Source organism: Perca flavescens, chromosome 14 (assembly GCF_004354835.1).
Source record: "Perca flavescens isolate YP-PL-M2 chromosome 14, PFLA_1.0, whole genome shotgun sequence".
NCBI classification, from domain to species: domain Eukaryota; kingdom Metazoa; phylum Chordata; class Actinopteri; order Perciformes; family Percidae; genus Perca; species Perca flavescens.
In genome coordinates, this window is record NC_041344.1 from 11,586,657 (window position 1) to 11,609,760 (window position 23,104).

General features: G+C 40.9%; 2 protein-coding genes across 3 annotated transcripts; both read left to right on the plus strand.

Moving 5' to 3' along the window:
- Window positions 1-6,856, plus strand: ncdn (neurochondrin). The gene is made up of 8 exons (XM_028596964.1): window positions 1-121; window positions 334-551; window positions 1,545-2,607; window positions 2,874-3,043; window positions 3,793-4,031; window positions 4,124-4,339; window positions 5,083-5,225; window positions 6,069-6,856. Exons 2-8 carry the CDS (start codon window positions 348-350, stop codon window positions 6,485-6,487), a joined length of 2,454 nt encoding a protein of 817 aa, XP_028452765.1. The 5' UTR covers window positions 1-121; window positions 334-347; the 3' UTR covers window positions 6,488-6,856.
- Window positions 6,857-8,257: 1,401 nt separating this feature from the next.
- Window positions 8,258-21,517, plus strand: tfap2e (transcription factor AP-2 epsilon). Of its 2 annotated transcripts, none has more exons than XM_028597843.1 (7): window positions 8,258-8,371; window positions 10,593-11,033; window positions 13,106-13,160; window positions 16,549-16,780; window positions 18,641-18,759; window positions 19,273-19,411; window positions 20,628-21,517. In XM_028597843.1, exons 1-7 carry the CDS (start codon window positions 8,333-8,335, stop codon window positions 20,887-20,889), a joined length of 1,287 nt encoding a protein of 428 aa, XP_028453644.1. In that variant the 5' UTR covers window positions 8,258-8,332; the 3' UTR covers window positions 20,890-21,517. The 2 variants fall into 2 exon arrangements, with proteins under 2 accessions (XP_028453644.1, XP_028453645.1); XM_028597844.1 differs by lacking the exon at window positions 8,258-8,371 and adding an exon at window positions 9,151-9,177.
- Window positions 21,518-23,104: the final 1,587 nt, after the last annotated feature.

Sequence of the window (23,104 nt, forward strand, 5' to 3'; positions counted from 1 at the left end):
GATTGGTTCCTTGACATTTTTGGAGCGTTTTCATTGGTTTCTTGCTGCTTTATTTTGACTGTTTATTTCCGCAAAGTGCTCAAGAGCTGTTGTTACCGCGCGTGATAGAGCTGTCAACAAAGTAAGTTATTTTATAAACGTTTACTAATTCAAATTGTAGCTAACTGTCGAATTGTTGCCAACTGTTACTTAGACTGACTCAGCTAACCAACTAAAATCATTAAATCAGGCTGCTCTCGTTGCCCTCAACGGTGTGGAGCTAATCATGACCTGATGTTCAGGTTGAATTTCAATGACTTTGCTTACTTGTTCATTTCTTTCTTGGTTACGCAGTTACTAAGGTCGTAATGGCTGACAGTGCTGACGTTATACCTGTCGTGAGCAGCCCGCCTCCTGTAAAAGAGGAGCAGGGAGGAGGAGAAGGTGGAGAAGGCTCAGAGAGTGATGCAGGAGGTGGTTTGACTGATGCACAGACAGAGGTGTTGGAGAGATGTCTTCATGCACTCAGGCAGGCTCAAAATGACAGTCACACATTGGCTTCTCTTCTGCTGGTAAGTGTCTGTCTACGCGTGATTAAAGGACACACTGATCCTTAGCATTCATATCGTTAGTAGCTATATCAACTGTTTGCATGTAAAACTAATACACGATTACTTTCATCTAGAAACATATTTGCAATAGTTTATTTTAGGAATCCATAAAAAACAGTGAGAGGAGAGGTTAAAAGCAGAAAAGTGCACAAAGGCATTAAAGAAAAAAAGGCATGGACTGGTAGTTTAATGGCTCTATTAGTTTTAATTTAACCAAGTTGTGCAGAAAAAAGTTGATTCATGTAATAGTAGATGGCCAGGTAGATGTGTCACTTATCGCAAAAAAGCCAAACATTATCTGTTTCTTGCTTCTCAAAATATGGGGATATAGCTTTTCTCTATTTTATATCACTTGATATTGAATAATTTGGGGTGTAATTTAATGTCCTTTTTGAGATTTTATAGGCTAGCTAAATGATTAATCATGTTGTTGCAGAAGCAGTGACTACATTTACATGAACTGCAATATTCCACTTATAACTTCATAATAAACGCATTAAAGTCTTTAGTTAACCTTATTGATATAAATGGGCTAAATATAAGAAACACCTCTCAGTATAATACAGTATGATTCAACAGCAGTACAAATTACACCTTGTAAATGCCCATTAAGTTGAATCAACACCTCTCTGGTTTAGAGACATTACAACTTTCACAGAGGTAGAATTTATAGTAGAGCTGCTGCATTAGTTTTACTGTTATGTAATATAGGAGTGTACTATATGTGTGTGTGTATATGTATATGTGTATATGTGTGTATATATATATATATATATATATATATATATATATATATATATATATATATATATATATATATATATATATATATATATATATATATATATATATATATATATATATATATATATATATACACACACACACCAAGTAGCATACCTTAGCACTGACAGGTGTGTGTGTTTTCTGTTGTTTTCCCCTCTCTGTCTTTAGATAACTCGCTTGTGCCCGGCAAGCCAGCTAGACAAACCCACCTTGAGGCGCATCTTTGAGGCCATTGGTCTAAACCTCCCAGCTCGACTTTTGGTGACAGCGGTCAGAGGCAGCGACAACTCCGGCTTACCCCCACAGGAACTCCTTTCACTGGGCACGGCTCTGTTGGCTGCCCTGAGCACAGACCCAGACATGGCCTGCCATCCCCAGCTCCTCACCACCATCCCATTCCTGCTGGGCATTTTAGCAAATGGTCCTGTGAACCAGCAGAAACAGGAAAACCAGGAACAGAACCAAGATGGAGAGGGAGGGCAGAGTCCAGATTGTAAAGTCCAATCAACAGAGAGTTCAAACGCAGAAAGTGATCCTACAAATGTGGCAAAATCAGCAGGAGAGAAAGCAAAGGGTGATGACGGCAGTGAAGCAAACGGAGTATCAACAACATCTCAAGAAACCTCCCCCTCTTCCAAGATGGACGAGGCCATGGCTGCTGACTGCTACCAGGTTCTTACAGCTGTGTGTGCCTTACCCAGAGGTGCCGACCAGCTGCTGAGCAGGGGTGCCGTTCCTGCTCTGTGCCAGGCAGTGAAACAAAACCAGACTTTCAGCCACCAGAGGGGGCTTGCCTTGCTTGGTTGCCTCCTCTCAGGTAAAACGAAGGACAAAGTGTGGAGTAAACACCCTGCAGAACTCCTCACTTTACTGGTCAGGCTCTCCAAAGACTTCTGCCAAGCCACAGACCAGACCAAGCTGGACATGTGTGCCCAGTTGGTGATGTTTCTCCCCCCAGTAGGAGTGGCAGTAGAAAGTGAGGAGCTGAAGGGAGTCGTAGCACGTGTATGGGGGATATTGAGACCCATGTTGCAGGCTAAGTTGACGCCGAGGCAGATCGGGCCAATCCTGGTCCTCAGTGCTTGTCTGCTGGATTTGCATGGATGGGAGCTGGTGGGACCGCCAAAGTTCTGCTGCTTACTGGTGAACCGGGCCTGTGTAGAGGTCAGAATGGGTTTGGAGGAACCACCTGGTAACGAACTGGGCCCAGAGCTGCAGCACACACTCACAGGTAGTGTGCTTATTTGAAATAGTAAATTGATTGTAATTGTAAAAATAAAATTATTTATTTTTTATGTATGTATATGTATGCCTATTCTGAACAATTCCGCTACTTACAAATCACCAAAAAGTTTTATTCCTACCCCACGCTGCTTCCTGAGCCAAGTTATAAATGGCTAATAATTCTTTTAACTGTTGTGAAACCATGTAGGTAAGATTTGATTAAATGCAATTAACCTCCTTTGTTACTAAAATCCTTCTTATAACAATTCCCAGGCTGTTATCGAATCATGGAGGCTGCCATAGAGCAGGCCTGCTGTCTGGGAGTGTCACAGGCCACTGTACCTCCTCAGAGCTCCATCCCTTCAATCAGTCTGCAGCAGACCAGGCAGGTCCTCGGGGTGTTGGAGGAGGCCTTCTCCGCTTTAATGTACCACCTGCAGCAGGTGAGAGGATGACATTTAAGCTTCTGTTAGTGGCACTCTGTTCTTTGTCCATTATATCATATGTTATACCCAACAAGCTACTTGTAGATTAATCAAGCAGTCAATTGATCTTTTTAAAAAGTCATTCATGCGTTAAGTCATTTTCTAAATAAAAATGCCAAACATTTCCTAGTTACAGCCTCTCAAAGGTGAGGATTTGCTGTTTTTGTTGAAAAAACATGACATTTGATGACATGGCCTTGGACTCAAGGACATTGTGATGGACATTTGTCTCTGTTTTCTTATGTTTTATAGACCAAACAATTAATTGAGGGAATAATCATCAGATTAATTGATAATGAAAGTAATTGTTAGTTGCAGCTCTACTTACAAAGAAGCAGGAATTTTGCTCATTAATAGGTAGTGCTATGATGGGATTCATATTGTTCTTTTCAGTCCTACCAAATGTTACATTTTATTATGTTTGCTATTTGAGAATGTAACATTAGGAAAGCAATTAAAAGAAACATTTGTTTCTTTTTTCCTTGGTGCACTGCCAGGGGAAAAGAATGTAGGAATGAAATATTTTGGCAGACTAGGAGGGTTTTTAAAATATTTCATGAATTTGGTATGGTGAAATACTTCTGTATCATACAGTCAAGGAGAGAGGAGTGCAAAAAGTGTCATCTATAAATCTTTTATTTATATAAAAATCTTACTTTTAATCTTATATTTTGAAACCTCTTCCTCGCCTCTTCCTGTTCTCGTAGGTGGATCCAAGTCGTTATGGTGACCCTTTTGTTTTCGCCACATTCCGCTCTCTGTGCTCCTGGCTGGCCGAGGAGACTTCCTGTCTGAAGCAGGAAGTGACTGGACTGCTGCCGTTGTTGATCGGCTACTCCCGAAGCCACCTGCAGGGTGAGAGCCCAGAGCAGGGCCTCTCTGACTGGATGGCCGAGATGTCCGACAAAGAGGAGAGGGGGGCGTGGACGGGCAAAGAAGCTCTGAGGTAAGTGTATCAATCATATAGTTTATACTTTATTCCATAGATTCTGCAGTTATCGGACAGTACTTTCTCCTCTTCCCTTACATCCTCTTCAGGTATCTCCTTCCAGCTCTGTGCCACCTGTCGGCAGAGGAAGGTCCCAGGAAGGTGCTGCTCACCCTCGACACCCCGGCCCTGCTGGTGGACTTTCTGTCACAGTGCTGGACTTCCCTCAAGGGGAAAAGTGGGGTGGCATCGGCCAGGGATCCCAGCATGGAGACAGCCTGCTCAGCCCTCCTCAACTTCACCGTCACAGAGCCAGAGAGAGTCAGGTAGCTAGTTTACAAATGAAATACTCCTCTGAAGCTAAATAATGATCTGTTGTTGCTAGTGCGGTCAGTTAAACGCGTTATTAACGGCGTTAACGCAAACCCACAAACAAACAAAAAACAAAACAGGCACGCTGCACACACTTGTTGGGGCTTGCGAGCCGGCCAAAGAGTAGTAGGCTAACGTTACGTTTTGAGTGGATGGTGAGCGCGAGACGGCGAAATGCATGCCAGTAAGATTCTGAATGGAAAGTTTACTTTGCCAAATGGTTCCATTGATAAGACCAAAGTGATCTGTGTGTTTTGTCGTTGTGAACTGAGCTATCATCGCAGCACGTCCAGTCTGAAATACCACTTGATGACCAAGCTCACAACTGATGTGAATTCTCAGCCCCCTCGTCAAAGCCAGGCAACAATGGATGATTTCAGACCATAGACTGTATATTAATATTAACAGTCTATGCTTCAGACAGAAGCACATGGATTTGGACATGGACAACTAAGAACAAACAAAAAACATCTGCACAAAGCAAGCCGATCCATTTTTTCGTGTTGATAAGAGATAAAATGGGACAAAAAGAAATCAAGGATTTAGAAAATGTGCGATTAATTGCGAGTTAACTATGACATTAATCCGATTAATTGCAATTAAATTTTAATCGTTTGACAGCACTAGTTGTTTCATTTCTATCCATCAGTACTGCGATATCACAGTTCAACATTTTAACTTTTATTCTTTTGTTTAGGAAGGACCCATGTTTCAGAAACCTGGAGGCCCTTCTGAGTGAAGCACTTCCAGTTTTGGTGCATAAACCCCGCCTGCTTGTTCTAGCGGCAAATTACTGCACGTTGGCGCTGATGATTGGCAGACTTAAATCCGCCCCTTCAGGTAAAATTGTTTCCTTTTTGTTTTGGTTAATCACACACTTTGTACCAATTTGTTTTCCAGCTGTGTTCAACATTAACTCTTGTCCAGTGATTAATTACGTGCAACAATACCCTCCGTTCAGTTTGTATGTCGGTATTTAAATTCTATAGTAATTCCACAGTGCACTACAGCAAACCTGCAATTTTGTTTTAGTGCTTGTATTTTTATTCAATGTGCTTGTAAAGAAGACCTTTCCACAGCAGACATTATGACCTCACAGGCGTTTGCAGTAACATTAACAATGGCTCTGTTCTCTTCAAATGTCCCAGTAAGCCCCGTGGCAGTGAGCCAGTGAGCTACCATTCACAGCACCAGGACTTTGAAACAGAAGCAGCTAAATGGAATTCAGCCATTATGAATTGAATTATTTACACCTGTGTTTTTCCTCTTGTGACATGTCGAAATGTCTTCTGTGAAAAAAGCCTATACCAGGGCTGTGGAACTGGCAAACCTACGTCTAATGCAGCCATTACTAATGATGTTAGTTACCCTTCTGCATTTCCTTTTTAACTGCTTTGAAAGAGGTCTATAGGAATGCAGATCATGTGGGCGCTATGTTGGATAGAAGTGCTGCTGCACACAAAATGCAGATTGGGTCTGTAAACATCAGCTGATGTTGACTGAGTCTCTCTCTTTAAACCTGCATTAATCAATCAATCGGTTGACTCTCTGTATTGTGAAATGGGTCCCTTGTAGTGTGTAAAATTATTCTTTTTCTATTTTATCACATTTTTTATTTAAAAACAGCCACAACATGTCTCTTATTGGCAGCATTGGTAAGACGTATACTTTTTTATTTTCCAGGCTCAGTTGAAGCCGGCCAGAGGCGGCTCTTCTCCACAGCTCTCCGGTTCCTCCGCAGTGCCCTGGACTCTAGCGCCAGCCCCGGTCCGGTTAAGGTGAGCCTCAGCTGGGAGGAGAGTTGGGACGAGGCTGCGGAGCTCTGGAGGTTGTGTCTGCAGGCTCTGGGAGGCTGCGCTCGCGCCCAGCCCTGGATCACCACCCTGGTCAGAGAGGAAGGTTGGCTCAAACACACACTTACCATGCTGAGTCAGTGTAGCGCACTACCTGACAAGCACACACAGGAGGCGCTAGAGGAAGCTCTGTGCGCCATGGCAGACCAGTGCCCGGTCTGTAAAGTGGAGATTGGAGACATGATGAAAACTGATAAAGGAGCTTTGATCTGTATGAGGAACCTGAAGAAGTCCGTGGGAGTGAAGTGAAACCAAACTGCTGCCGACAATATGCTCTTTTAATGGAGTATTTTTAAAAATGAAGTAATAAAGGAGGGCTGTTACTGAAGCCAAATGTGTGTTTATTACTTGTACCAATCTGACATTATACAATGTGTTACCTGTTGCCCCGTACTTTATTGTAAGGAAAAGATGAAAGGCCCCAGATGCTGCTGGTCTTGTGATCTTTGCAAATGAGCTTGCATTGAAAAGATGGCACTCAAAATTATGAACGTATATTTTTTTGTGTAATGTAATGCAAATGTTTAGACAGCTGTGCTCTGAAAAGACACGGTTTCTTACATGTCAGTTGTGAAATGCTAACGTCTTTAATAAAGAGCTATTTTGTTAGAAAACCTACCAGAGCCACTTTTTGCTTGTGTTACTTGCCACCAACTAGTTGAACACTTCCACCTGAAGCAGAGCTCATTGGGTCTAGTCCTGGTCAAGTCTCAAGTTTATTTGTGACAGACAGGATAGGGAAGTCAAAAAGTATTGAAAGACAGTCATAAGCCAAATCCTTTAATATTCAAGCTGTGTAGCAATGCAAGGAATGCCTGTATGCAGTTTTATTATTATTATTATTATTATTATTATTATTATTACCTCCGCCAAGGAGGTTATGTTTTCGGTGGCCCATGTTGTTTACTGGCCCAGTTTTCATGAAACTTGGGGAAAGGGTGTGGCATAGCATGGGACCAAGGAAGAACCCAATCAACTTTTGAGTAGATCCAAATCATGGGGCGGATACACCATTATTTTTCACTTTCGTTAACCTCGCAAAATGGGGCATGGCATTGGCGGAGGGCTGCGCTCGCCGTGTACCCTTCTAGTTTTTATTGTTCTGGGATTTTATCATGTCGAAGCTTGAGATGTTTTGGTTTTTAAGTCTCAAGTCGAATCCTGGTATCAAATGACAAGACTGCTACTCTGGCCTGAAGTTTTTACCCAGTTTTGTATAGATTAAATACGTATGATAAAGGTGATCAAATCTAACAAGCCAGGATGTCACAGCCGGCTCCTGTTAAGGTGGATAAGTGTTCTTGTAGTTAATCCAAGAGTCCTCTTTTCTATGAACTACCACAAGATGGCGCACTGAGACTTGTTTGGATATAATGTGGCTTGAGGTTGTGGACACACTCTACCTCTGTACATTTGTAGAGGGAGATGTGAATGTATAACTTTCGAGTGGTTTTTTTTCTTGTTTTAGTCCCCCCCTCTAATTCTGCTTCCTGATTCAGATTTAGAGAAACGACTAGTTTTTTTATGCAGTGAAATGTTGAAGAAAGCATGATAAAGTAATATAAACAAGTATGTGTGTACTCTAGTATTAACGGTGCTTTCGTTAAAAACGTTGTAGAAAAGTGACTCATCTCAATAAAATATTAAATGTAAATTCATATTTATTGTTTTGCACATATTTGGATTCTCAGTTTAGAATATTTTTATGTTGACATACATTTACAAAAAAAAAAAATGAAAATCCTGCATAGTGTTACACAGGACGAAAATCATGTTTTTGTTAATATCGGTGATTCACTGGCTTGTGATTATCGCCATCTTCGCCATTTCATCCCTGATCCTATAGCCTAGTAGTCCATGCACAAACCGTGAAAAGTTTTTAGTTACCCCCTCTGCGACTCCTGTCACCTCCCGCCCTTTTCTTCTTTTTACCCCCCCCCCCCTCCCCAACACCCATCCATACAAACTCCTGCATCATCTCTCAAAGTAACTCACTCCTCTCTGTACCTTCAGCCCGTCTCCTCTCCATCCACCACGTCACATTAACCCCTCAGCTGCAGCTTGACATCCAGACTGATAGCCCCCGGCACCACCATGCTCTGGAAATCCCGAACCAAGACCGACGTTCTGCAGGTAAAACAGGTTTTTTTCTTTCTGTTTTCATTGGTACATTTGTATCTTTTAGCAGCTTTAGGTATGTAATGTAGAAGTCTGTCCTCATTGCGTAAAAGGATGCACATGGTGGGCCTGTTGGCTTGTTTTTAAAAGAAGATGAGGAAAATATTTGCTTTATTTGAAGTGTAAAGCTGATAAAAATCCCAAACTTCTAACTAGAGGGAACTGGATATCCGTGCGTAAAATCGACTGTCTTAACCTGGACGTTAAAAATGGGAGAATATGATTTTCTTGTTTAAATGATATGTTGAGATGCTTCTCGAGGAAACAGAGGAAACACTGATATTGTATAGTCTTTCTAGGTGCGCAAAGTCCAGAATATGATTCAGTGCCATTTTTAAACCAAACAAACATTAAATGTAAAAGTACAGTGTGTGTTTGAATTAACGGAGGGTAATTGAATGAATATATCTCTTTAAGAGAAAGAGACCCTGTCGACCCCTCCCCTCATTCTGCCGGGTGCGCGCAAAACCTATAAGTAGTGCGCTCATGGAGAGTCTGTAGGACTCTGTGTGTGTTGTGCGCGTGTGTGTGTGTGTATCTGACAGCAGCTTTTCATCTGCGCGTAAAGACCTCCGTCAGACATAGAGAAGGAAAAGTAAATAACACCTTTGAATTTAATGGACCGTTAAAAACAGCCTGGAGTACATACCGGAGCATTTGGTGACATCTTTCAGTCGTTGGAAGCCTGCGCATCCTGTTGAATTTTAAATTTGGGTGTATTCAGAGAGGTCCAGATGTTAATCCACACCTATTCGGCTATGGTGAGTTTAAAAGAGACTCGTGTTTTTTACGGTATTTGGACTGCTCGTGTCTGTTCACTAATGTTACTCAATTTAAAAAAGAGTTTATATTCTATTCCGAGTGTCAGTAGACTGAGTCTGAAAGATGTGCACAATGTGCTGTCATTAATAACAGCTAATTTCGGGTAAATTAGGTATAAAGAAATACTTTATGATTTATCAATGTGTTACATTTTTAAACGTGTGACATCAACTGTCAGCTTCCACAGTATAGTTTTATGATACCGATTTTTTTTTGGCTGACACTTGAATACACTTTTTTAAAATATGTTCTTTGCTCTCCAGTAGAATCATAAGGGTCAAGTGTCCATACTTCCCGATGAGCCATTTTGACACTGAGTTTAGTGTTGCGGCGCCGCGCATCTGTCCGCGGAGATGGTCTTTGTCTGCACAGTGTCACAGCAAGTGAGACCGGCTGACAGTGAAGTGTCCACTCGCTGCACAAACTGTGACATGCCGAGACAGAGTAGTAGTCCATCTGTCTGGAGGAGTGTTGTTGCGTTTAACAACCTTAAATATAAACTTTTTAAGACTAAAATGATGGACACACAACCCTGCACAGTGTGGGTGATGGCAAATATATATATATATATATATATATATATATATATATATATATATATATATATATATATATATATATATATATATGAGCTTTAACCTGGCAGCGGGCCTCTGCCTGGCAGATAATGGACATTGTTCCACAACAACAGCATTGATCTGGGTGACCCAGCTTTAAAAAAAATCCAATTTTAGCAGGATGTGTTCGAGTAGAAATGTAGGCTAGTGGACTACATGTTTTTACACATGCGTGCTGTTACATGAGGGAATAAACTTGTAAAGTCACATTAAGATCACATTTAGTTTTCTACGCCTTGTCAGCCTGAATGAACCTCTTTCATTTTTACTTGTGGGGTCAATGTGCTTTTGTTGACACGATGACAGATTATTTACAGATGTAACCCCCCTCCCGGAGCAACGTGTTGTTGTTGTGCATTACCTGTCCTTTGTGCAGCTTCTTGGTGGCCGTGACCTTTCTGACACTGTTCAGCAGCGATGCCAAAGGCGTCTTCTGCCAGTGCGCATCACTTCAAGCGCTGCTGCTATTCCCAACCATCTAATAAAAAAATGGAAATACATTTATTTACGGGTTACTGCTGTTATGTGTTATATATTAAACTCGTCTTTATATATTTTTAGTTTGCCCCCGATTTGTGCTTTATTTTTTTTTAAATAATTACTATATTTCCCGGAGCTTATAACTTTTGAAATCTAACATTTGATGAAATAGTCAGTCTCGTGTTGCACCTTTGGGAGAACTGTTTGATGAAGCCTTTGAGCTCCTGATATAAAGCAAACTTTTACATTTTCTGCAGGACCGCGCAGACGGACTAAGCGGCTCTTCGCCGAGCGGGCGCCTCTCCCAGCTGTCCTCCCTGAACCAGGCCGCTTACTCCTCGGCTCCCCCGCTCTGCCACACTCCGGCCTCTGACTTCCAGCCTCCGTACTTCCCTCCCCCCTATCCCCAGTCCTCCCTGCCATACTCCCAAAGCCAGGACTCATATTCCCACCTGTCAGACCCCTACACCTCCATCAACTCCATCCATCAGCATCAGCAAGTGGCATGGCACTCGCAGAGGTCGCGCTCCGACGATGGGGGACTCCTTTCACAGTCGCACCGGGCTCTGAGCCTCGACCCCCGGCGGGAGTATGCAGCTGTCCCTCGGCTGCTGCACGGTCTCGGAGAAGGTGCTGCCGCTCTCGGGGACGGTCCTCTCGGGATGCAACTGGGACATCACGGCCTGGACGATATTCAGGTGACTTTATTTATGTATTTATTTTGGCTTTCCATCCTTTAGTTGCGTTGGCGTTGGCGCTGCGCTCTGGGAAGACCGTGCGTAAAAGTCACTTGGTATCCAATCAGTGCGCACAAACATCAACTCTTATCAGCAAAATCTCCTCTGAGCTTCTTTGACTCTTTATGTTTCTCTATTCCAATGCCGTTATATTTACCCAATATCATAGAAAATAACTGCAAAATTGTATCTCATACTTAAAAATACGTGGTTGTTTGCAAGAGGCCCTTAAGCAATTTATCTTCCATTTCCTTCAAACGACACAAATCATGATGAATATAGCTCACGTTAATCAAAAAGATTTTTAATTTTAATTAACGACTGCTACATATTATTAATCATTTTCATTCATTTTGAATGTTTAACCTGTTATTTATATTTGTGTTTAACTCCTGCAGAACTTTATCTTATTTTATCTGAATTTCCCATAAAAAAATAAAAATAGAAAATCACATGAGCAGTTTTGGTGTCTGATATCCCTAAAAGAAGGAAAACAGTTGTGCATCTCTTAAACAAACTGTACTGTTGAAGTGAGATGTCAGCCCTGATATTTCTGCAACAATATTAGAAATGTTTTCTTTTCTCTTCAAAATTCGTTCACATATGAATGAATAAAACTATATTAGATACCGATCCTCCATTTTGCCAGGTGTGAATTTTAGATGGCCTGTTGAATACGTTTTTTTTAAGAGTTCATGAGCCAGAGACGTGTTTCATCTAAAATTTTAGTTGAGCTTAATGAATGGAATCCTACTCTATGGGTTTACAATGGGAGGAAGTAGTATGAGTTGTGTTGACTAAATAAAAATAATTCTTTTTTTTCTGAGGTTTTAAGATTTTAGCTCCATAAAAATACGTTTTTTTTTTTTTTTTTGGTGGCATTTGCCCGTCTTATTATTGGTCAGGACATTCATGCAGTATACGATGTTTCGCACAAAGACAAATTGATTCTGCAGCCTTTTTTCTTTCTGCAGGTTTTTTGGGAGAAGAATAGTTTCTATGGTTTATTGAGCAGTCAGCTTCCCTGCAGCAGGTGCAGCTGCAGACGCTGTTTGTTGCCTCCTCGCAGAAAAACACACCGAGACCAATTGATGTGCACGGTCATTAATAGAAAAGAAACGTTTAAGAGGAGCGCCAGGCAAGGAGTCAACCCGGGCATGTTACTGTTAAACGCTCCCACTTGACAAGGACCTTTATTTGATTAATGGATTATATCCTTCGCGTTTGAATCCTCTTATAAATACAACACAAAGGAAACATCCGAGAATCGCACAGCAAGACAATTTCATCCTCAGTGAATGAAAAGATCAAATCATCTGAAAATGCTTTAATTTATTTTTTGAATCGGTGAACTACGGTGGCTGTTTCTGATTAATATTAAAGCATATTTTATTTTTTCACATATGACTTTTACCTAGGCATAGTGAAAGAAATAAAAAAATGTTTGATGTTCATATATTGGAAATTATTACATTTCTACGCAAAAAAAATTATTATATATAAATAAACTGCTCTGTGGTTATTTCAAACAGTCTAAATAATGACGGTATTATTTTAATTGTATTTTTAGTAAATAGGTAGATTTGTGGCATTGAAAAATTATAAGAGGCAACTTTTCCTGTCCAAATGTATGATTTATGAACCAACCAATAAACTCATAAATAATAATATACATTTATATGATTCTACAAATTTAAAATATTAAATGACAAGCTGTGTAGTAATATGAATAAACTGTTTAAAATGTTAAATCATCAGTCATAACTTCCGTTTACCATCTTTCCTGCTTTCCATCTGCACAAAGAAACTAAATCCAATAAGAGTAAAAGATTTTATTATTTACTCGGATATAGATAGTTTAGTTCATATGTGCTGCAAGGGAAAACCTAACGTTGGACCGTCCATCTTGCTTTGGCCTGAGAGAGAAAAGCTGTGTGTGTGTGACCGTGTATTTTAGTGTGTGTATATAAATGTGTGTTTTGGCTCTAAGGCCGGTGGATAAATGATAGTGACTGTCTGTCTGTCTGACACAGGGAATGGAGGAAGGATCAGCCCTGGGCATCCTCGACCACTCTGTCATTAAAAAAGGTAAGAGGTGGGAGAGCTCTGTGTGTGTGTGTGTGTGTGTGTGTGTGTGTGTGGGGTGCATTTGTGTCTAAGTGTGCACCTATATAATTGTGCTATACACGATGAAGGGGGTTTTGTGTTTAGGGGCACTCCAACACCAGTCTCACTCTCTCTCTATCGCTGTCTCACACACACACACACACACACACACACACACACACACACACACACACACACACACACACACACACACACACACACACACACACACACACACACACACACACACTATAAATAATTCTGTTTTGCTATTTCATTTGAAGTCAAGAAGTCCTCTAATACTCAGCTGCAGACTTCACCCCAAAGGCACACATTCTTAATGAACTGTTCATGGTCATATGAGAGAGAGAGAGAGAGAGAGAGAGAGAGAGAGAGAGAGAGAGGGGGGGGGGGGGGGGGATTAGAATGATGAGGTGAGGAGAAGTGGGGCAAAGAAGAAAAGGGAGTGGAACATGATAAAAGAGGAGTTGTGGGGAAATTTGCAGAGTATGATCACTCTAATATTACCGACTCTGAGTTGCAGGAGACACAGGGGCACGATTAGAAAATTCAAGTTGGATTTGTTGCTGGTGGAGTGTGATTCTGTGAAAACCTTGCCTGATATGACAGATAGGCCTGTTTGGGTGTGTAGTGCTGCAGCAAAAAAAATGTGGACGTTTGCTCTGAAAGCATGCTAAAGATGACACGTAGTGTGTTATAAACTGACTGACAGCATAACATTTAATGTGCTTATGCTTATTTTAATTTTCTTTTAAATGAAGAACAAATGTGCATTTTGAACATTATCCATTCACATTTTGAATACATTTAGGCGTCCTAATTCTAAATATCCAAACCCCTTACTGACCCGAACCTATGTTTTTTTTTACAAAGACATGGATTTAATTCTCCAAATCAGGTCCATGAGGAAGAAGAGGCACATAGTGTAAATTTCTAGCTTGATTCAAACTGCAAAACCAGCAGTGATTTGATAAAGTGACAGTGATTCCACTTGTTTGCCATACGCTTAGAATTGATCAATTACCACAGCGAGACTCTCACCGGCAAGCACTTACAGTATACCAGATAGCAGAGCAAACCTAAAGCCCTCATGAATAAGAAAATCCAATAGGGAGAAGAGAACGAGACAGAATATAGGAGAAAAAAAAGACACGGAAAATGGGTGAGATAAAGAGTAGGAGGCAAAGCAGAAAGCGTCAAAGATGATAAGAGAAAGAGAGGGAGGGGCAGAGAGATGACAAAGGAGAAAGAGAGAGAGCTTTAGAGGAAACTCTGCTGCTCTGTGGCCTCGCCGGCCGGCTGATCAGCTGCTTGTGAATGAGAGGATTTTAAGAGATTCTTTCAGTCTGCATTGCACAGCAGGGCGTCGTAAAGAGGCCACCCTCCGCCCACAGAGTGCGAGGGGAGATCCGGCGTTTCATTTTACAGTTATCCAGATATGGGTTTTTTTTAAAGGAGAGAGAGAAAGGAAAATTGCAGAGCCATCAGGATTGGAGAGACTACAGAGAGAGAGAGAGAGAAAGAGAGAGAGAGAGAGAGAGAGTACAAATAAGAATATTGACATTGTTTAAAATGTAGGTACATGTTGTTCATTCTTATAAACACCTTTATTGGGTTAATTAATTTCCTAGCTCACCTTAAAGGGCTGTTTCTCCCAAATTACAATTATTTCAAATTACAAGTTTCCAGGGGGGGACTTTGTTGCATGTTGTTCCACATTTCTCTCCACTCGATTGCTGTTATCTCTCTACTGTCGACTTAGTAATAAAGGCATAAAATATCCTTTTAAAATATATATTTTTTTCTCATAGCTTTTGTGGTGTCCAGTCATGCTGATAGGTTTGATTTAATTTGTCTAGGTTGTCCAGATTTCTGCCTCCACAACATTACAATGGCGGTGAATGGGATTTTGTTTTTAGGTGCTCACAGCATTAAAAAAATCCCATTCAAAATATGCAACAGCAAGTCATTCTTCCGAATACTGTTTACCAATTAACTCTAGACAACTGTTTGTTTTGTTTTTATCAGTACTATTTCCTCAGCCAATAGCTTCTCGAATGAAAACTGATTATTTTTAGAAATACACTTTTTTTTTAAACAACATTCAGTTCCTTTGTATTGGGGTGGACAAAAAACAAATGCATCTGCATGGCTAGGGATCACTAGAGGTGAATCAAAAATCATTTGGATGACTATGAACCCAAAATGAATTCCAAAAACAGCCCCATAAACCAATGAGGTAGAGCTCTATTTGCTCTTTTTTATCCTTGCTAGAAATTGTGGTCCTCATAAGTATAAAAGTAGATCAACACACATTTATTTACAACCATTTTACAGATAAATGTATGAAAATATGTTTCGACAATTCATTGTAAACTGCTTTGAATTCACCAAAATACATAAAAAGTCAAAGGTTTTTCTTTCTGAAGGAACTGTAGGCATTTAAACACTACACAACTAGAAACACTCTATATTAACATTAGATTAACAGGCTGCTAAACAGATAGAACAGCTAAGAGGCAGGACAGAGACACACACACACACACACACACACACACACACACACAAAGGGGTTGCTTCCTTTCAATCCTCTCAATTCAGAGGATTTGTGCCCACACAACTACGCATTCAGTGGATTTAGGATTAAAGATTAAGACTCCAAAGATAATTTCATCAACACCAATTAACACATTAAAAGATGACATAACAAAGGTTGAAAAGCCAAATAGACTTTGGTCTCAATGCCAACAGAAATCATTATTAGTAAGTGAAAGACCTTGCAATATCAGTGCTGCAACAGGTATTCTGGGCAACTAACTATTTAAGGAGATGCTTCTTAAAAAGGCCACCTTACTCTTAAACTCCTAAAGTGGTTGGAAAAGTCTTCAGACGATTGGATGGGATAAGCAACCAAGACATAAAGAAAAACTTTACCAAAGTGCAGAAAAGTGAGTGTGAATTGAGCTCTTGAAGGTGAGAAATACAGCTATTTGAGAATGCACAGTTACAACATAACCACCTGCAGTTTAAACAACAGAATCAACAAGCAGCACTCCACAATTAGAGCTGTCAACGCAGGGGAGAACGTTACACTGAATTGATTAATCAGGAGAGGAGGAGCATGCTGTCACGCTGTCATTCACACAAAATGATTGTCACTGCAGAAGACATATGTTAAGATTGATGATCCCCTTTGCATCCTGTTTTTGTTGCCAGTAAACTGTAGCTTTGATTTCTTAAATTTTAGTTTGACACAAATAATGCAAATAGCCTAAAACATGTCAAGTTTGCATGCAAATAAGCCTGAACTTTCTTTTTCTCTTTTCTGCCTCCTTTATTTCTCCCCTAGTTCCCATCCCATCCAAGCTGAACGGGTCATCCCTTTCAATCTTGTCCCTCGGTAAGGAGGGTCTCGGGATGGGAACCGTGTCCAATCCAGCCGAGGTTTTCTGTTCGGTCCCGGGTCGCCTCTCGCTGCTCAGCTCCACCTCTAAGTACAAGGTGACGGTCGGGGAGGTGCAGCGACGTCTCTCTCCGCCTGAGTGCCTCAACGCCTCTCTGCTGGGTGGAGTCCTGCGCAGGTGAGAGGAACATGGGGAATGAAGAGGGTGTGATACAGTTTTTTAGAGTTGTGTTTTTGAACTCCAAGCCTACACTTAAAGACCATAATATGCCTTAAATCAGTACCTCCCAACCTTGTCGGACTTTTCTCAAATCTTAGCTATTATACTGGCAAATTTTACCTCATTAGACCTCTAAACATTGTTAAAATGCATCATTGTTAGAAGAGAAAATCTTTCCTTGATTGAACTGTCACAGTTTATAGACATATGCAAGATATTCAACGTTGGTCAGGTATAAAAGGGTCACAAGTATCTGTAAGTGGGTTAACTAGACTTTGAATCTGAGCGTGATTCAGAACCAAAGACTCACTAACCTGCAACAATTGTGATTACAAAATGATCAAAAAACAACACCATCAAAGAGGGTTTTTGGAAGCCTCCACCAACCTTTACATTGCATTTTTAATTGCACATTAACACAGAAGTGCTTCTTCATGGCACAAAACAGGAAAGCTGTGCTGTTCTTCTAGGAGAAAAGAAGCTTTCGGGAGGTTTCAGGCTCTGGTAGACTGTGGATGGAGTTTGAGGAAAAAATATGTATCCATTTTTAGTCAAGTGAAAGAGAAAAAACAAGAAGCAGAGTTGAATAAAAATGTAGTCTTAACTCAGTCGCATGAACAACACTGCAGGGCAGAGATAGAAGCTACCAAAACATCATGTTTTTTTTTTAATTTTACAAATGTAGCAAAAATAATGTAACAAAGACAAACTAAATATGCTACACATTGCACATTTAAGCATATGACTCAGACTGCTTCCTTATTGAATTTGTGAGTATAGATTTTAGTTTATACAAAATGCTTTTAACCACACGACAGGGGCTCTTGATGTGAACATGGTGTACTCCATTTTCCTAAAGCTTTTCAGAATAAGAGCGCTTTAACTGAACTAAAGGGCCAGAGCTGAGGACCCAAAATGGGTCATGGGACTAAATCACAAGAGAAGCAATGTGGTTTAATGAACCACTGCCTCGGGGCGAGAGAACAACTTTATGATTCGGGTTGCTGGCTGAAATACTTTAAAAGGAGATAATTAAAAGATCTAAAGGGTAGTAAATATTGTAAAGCTCCTCAGAGGAGAGATACAGCTACCCCACTGATAATAAATCACTGCCTATCATTTGAGGTATTTGCACTTCTTTACTCCGCTACAATTATTTGACAGCTGTAATTACTGGTTACTTTGGACATTAAAATTTTATATAAAAATACAATGCATTGTTACAGATGCACCACCCAACATTATATAAAGTAATTAAAATAAGTTCCACCTCAACCAGCTACAACAGGGAAATGCTACTTCCACATTAATACATGAAACCTTATATTCCAATAATAAAAAAAATAAAAAATATACCACTCATGGAGGCTGTTTTCTACATAACAAGTACTTTTACTTTTGATAATTACGTTGATATGTACATTGTATTATATCTCTGTATAAATAGATATTGAAATGTTCTTAAATTCAGATATTTAAGATTAAAGAAAGGGTTGAGAACAGGCAAAAGGAAGTAAAGCAGCCGCTAAAAACACTGAAAAATACAAGACACTATCAGTGTTGATAGGGAACATACTGTAGGGAGATTTCAGCTTCACATTCACTTACATAAATGCACACAAACACAAATGCATACAGCCATAGACACAGGGACACACAAACACGCCACTACAAAACACACACACACACACACACACACACACACACACACACACACACACACACACACACACACACACACACACACACACACACACACACACACCACAAGGACCATCTCCTAAAAACTGCTCTCTCTGTCTCCCTGTCCCCCCTCAGGGCGAAGTCAAAGAATGGTGGCCGCTGTCTGAGAGAGCGTCTGGAGAAGATTGGCCTCAACCTGCCCGCCGGGCGACGCAAGGCAGCCAACGTCACTCTCCTAACATCTCTAGTGGAGGGTAGGGACAGACACAAACACACACACACACACACACACACACACACACACACACACACACACACACACACACACACATACAGTGACCTGCATACATCCTGACAGATAGACACATATTCACATAGAAATATCCACGCATGAGCAGACATGAATAAACAAGTCATAGCATGGGTGGATGCATGCATGGATGGTGTCATTTGAAAAAGCTGCGGCTGCCTCACAAAGCCAAAGAGCAGTGAACTGTTTGAGTAGTGAAAGTGAGAAAAATGTCTGCATTTTTGTCTCTTGACCTGACCTGACCCGAGCGGTTACAGCAGTCTTTTAAATGTGTATCAGGTAAAAGCATAAATATAGATTATCAACTGATATGAAATCTAAACTGAAGCACTGACATTTGACTCTTAAACAGACAGAAGTAGAGCTGCTTTTTGTCTAACTAATACAGAAGACTATCCCTTTGTGTACTAGTTGGCTCTCTTTTAATAGACACACTCTCCTCTTCCTCCTCCTCCAGGTGAGGCCGTCCATCTGGCTCGGGACTTTGGTTACGTCTGTGAGACAGAGTTTCCAGCCAAAGCCACAGCTGAGTATCTGTGCAGGCAGAGCGAACCGGACCAGCTCCCAACACGGCGAAGTATGCTGCTCGCCACCAAGTGAGTGCCTCATCCCTCCCGCTGCATTTTAAAGGACTTTGACATGGTTTTACATGTCAGTCAATTTGCTGGTCATGGGGAGTACTACTAGGAGTTGATCACTTGAGTAATTTCAGCGTGGGCTTGGAGAATAAATAAGAAATGTTTTACAAACCAAAGGACATGGAGTTTGAAAGATGTGAGTGTTCACCAGTAAGGGAGGGTCTAACAAAAAATGCTATTAAGCTGCATTATGGGAAGTTTAGGATCCAGCATTTTTGGAGCTTGAACCACACCGGTGAGTAAAAGTTTAGGAGATTTTGTCTTCAGTCTCTTGTGGGTCGTGCAACTTAAAAGAAGTGCAACACAAAATCGCTGGAGTGCCTCTTTAAGAGTAATTCAGGACAGTTAGTGCTACCAAATCCATGCCAAATGTTGATAGAATTAATTATTGTAAAATACCAAGGGAGAGAAAACTATATTTACATGCTTTGGTTATATCAAGAACTTTTATGAATTACAAACTTAATCTGTTTTATAAGAATATGAGAAAGGTTTAAATAAACAAACAGCACATGATTTTACCAACCTACATTTTGGCCACCATGGGTTACCCTCAGCACAGATCACAGCCCAGACAGACAATTAACAGGCAATAGTGTTTATTTTTTGACTTCTTACACTTTTCAACACAACTTTATAACTACCAACCACGCTCCCCCCTCAGCCAAGTTACTGGCAGGCGCACAGCCCGCTGCTCACGTTTTAACAAAGAACCAACAAAACGATCTCTCACAGTCCAGTCCTGTCTCTGTGGTGTTTGACAGACATCTGGAGGTCCAGCCCGCTAATGGATATAGAGGGAGAGTTTAATTAGTACAACGATCAGCTGAGACAATAAACTCACCTGGCGCTGCTCTCCTGATCCATCCCCCCCACCTCTCTCCACTGCTGCTGATTGCAGACCACGCCCCCACCTCCACAGCCACATTCACAACACTCTATTTTCCATAGTCCCACTTTTAATGTCAAATGTTGGATTTCCAAAACCTTGCAAGGCCACAATGTTGTACACAGTATGAACTTAAATAACATTCCAGGTGCAATGGCCAAAAGGCAAAAACTATATCAAGATACAAGGCACCTGCACACTGAATAAATGCTCCTAAAAGATTCATTCATTCATTCATACAAGATTTATACAAATAAACTAATGTCTTATCTTTGTTCTTCTCAGGGAGATCTGTAAGGAGTTTGTGGACATGATGTCCCAGGACCGCTCTCCTCTGGGCGGCAGTCGACCCAACCCCTGCCTGGAGCCCGGCGTCCAGGGAAGCCTCACCCACTTCAGCCTGCTCACCCACGGCTTCGGTACGCCCACCATCTGCGCCGCACTCTCTGCCTTCCAGAGCTACCTGATGGAGGCGATCAAAATGCTGGATAAAGGAGAGGGTGGAGGGAAGAGCCACCACGACAAGGAGATGAAGCACCGCAAATAGAGGGAGGACAGACAAGATGTGTTGATGGATGGATCAATGGATGGATGGATGAGATGAGAGGCAGAAAGGAAGAAAAAAGAGGGGAAAAAAGACTAACCGGTGGCCCTCTGCTTCTTTACCTTCGCCTTCAGGATAAATACTGAGACTTTTACCTCCCGGAAAAACCTCTGCAGTCTATCTCATGGGGAGGCGGGGTCATGATGATATCTGTACTGTAATGTGTGTCCACAACCACCTCACTCAACATGACGCATGGACCTCTCTTCTCAGTAGCTGGTTTGTGTCATGATGGCGTCTCTTCAGGATGAGTTCCTACATATGGCTGTATTTATTTCCCCCCTTTTTTATTTTGGTGAACATGTCACCTTTATCTGTGTTTTGGAAACCCCTGCCTTTATCAGTCACTCTCTCTCACACACACATACACATTTTTTTGGACTGAACTCATCTGGGAAGTGTCGTAAAGCCATATCCGAGACAACAACCTGCTCTTTGCTCCTCTTGAACTTTGGGAGACTTTTAACTCTACTTGATTGGACAAGCACAGCTTCCATATGTAGTTCTTCTTAGTGGGTGGTCATGGGAAATTGAGTTCTCTGGGGTCTCTAACAGCGGGGTAAGGAGGAGTCAAAGGCAGCTAAAGAAGATTTAGTTTCTTTTATTTTGAAGTACTACGTGTTGGTAACTTAAAAACACAAATCATTTTGTACTTTCTGTGTATGTTTATTATTAATGTTATTACTGTTGTTATTATTATTGTATTACTGCATAAATGTAATATATTATTAAAGAATTAAGAACTGATCAGTTTAGTTTCATGACTTTGCTTTTATGTTTTCATCTGGATTATCAGAACAATAAAAAGTAATTGCACTTTAAGGTACTTTTTTAAATGCAACTGCCCATTTCAACTTACTTTAAATTCAACGGTGACAATGGGCTTTTATTGTGTTCTTACTGTAAATGCTTCCTCTTTCCATTTGTTCAAATAATGATATTTTTTATTGATCCCTGTAGGCAAAGTCTATTGTGACTTCAACAGGAAGGTCATAGCAAGGGCTGCAACCAACACTTAATTTCATTATTGATTGATGTGTCGATTTGTTTTGTTAATTGCTTAGTCTATAAAATGTCAGAAAATAGTGTGAAATGTCCATTACACTTTCTAGGAGCCTAATATCATGTATTCAGTGTGCTTGTGTTATCTGACCAACAGTTCAAAACCAAAATATATTCAATTCACATTAATATTAAACAGAAAAAAAGCAGCCAAAACCAGTAAATGTTTGGCATTTCATTTTCAGGGATAGCAATGTAGCTCTGTCCAGCACTTTGCAAAAACATGGGTTGTTATGAAATGTTGAACAGACATTCATGTTTCCTAGAAGATGAATCCTATTGACTTTGGTGATCTTTTGACTTTTCTTCTAGCACCATTAGCAGGTAAAAGTTTTTACTTATCCAGTGAAATTTCTCAACATCTTCTAGATGGGTTAGGACAGAAATTTGTACAGACACTCATGCTTCCCAGAGGATGTACCCAAATAACTACTGAATGAACTGCCTTAAAGTTTGGTACCAAAATGAATGTGCAAACTTTTGATTTGTACTTTGTGTTTTGTGCTAAATAGCAAATGTTAGCATGCTAATACGCCAAACTAAAATGGTGAACCCTAACCCTAACCCTGGCAATTATCGACATGTTAGCATTGTCTCTGTGAGCATATTAGCACGCTGAAGTTAGCATTTAGCTGAAAGCTTAAGTACAGCCTCACAGAGCCGTTAGCGTGGCAATAGACTCTTAGTCTTGTAGCTTGATAGATCACTTCTACTATTAATTTAATACTATAAATGTTACATGTCATACATTTTCTGTGTGCACCCCAAGGGGCCACTCAAAAAAAAACAGGGCCCCTCTATGCATGCAAAGCTCCAGCAGGGGCCTAAGGAGACGGCGGCGTCACAGCTGCAGACCTGAACACTGTAGTACCTGGGAGAGCGGAGGCAGCGGTGCGACCCCCAGTGCCCAACAAGCCACACACACACCCCGGTTCCCCCTCAACCCATCTGTTCCACATTTCTTCCACCAACCACCTCTCACCTCCCTGCACAGTCCTTCACTTTATTTAACCAGGATTAGATACTCAACACAATTACTGCTTTCCAGGGACTGCACACATACACGTGTCGTCTGCTCGTACACTCTCAAACATCA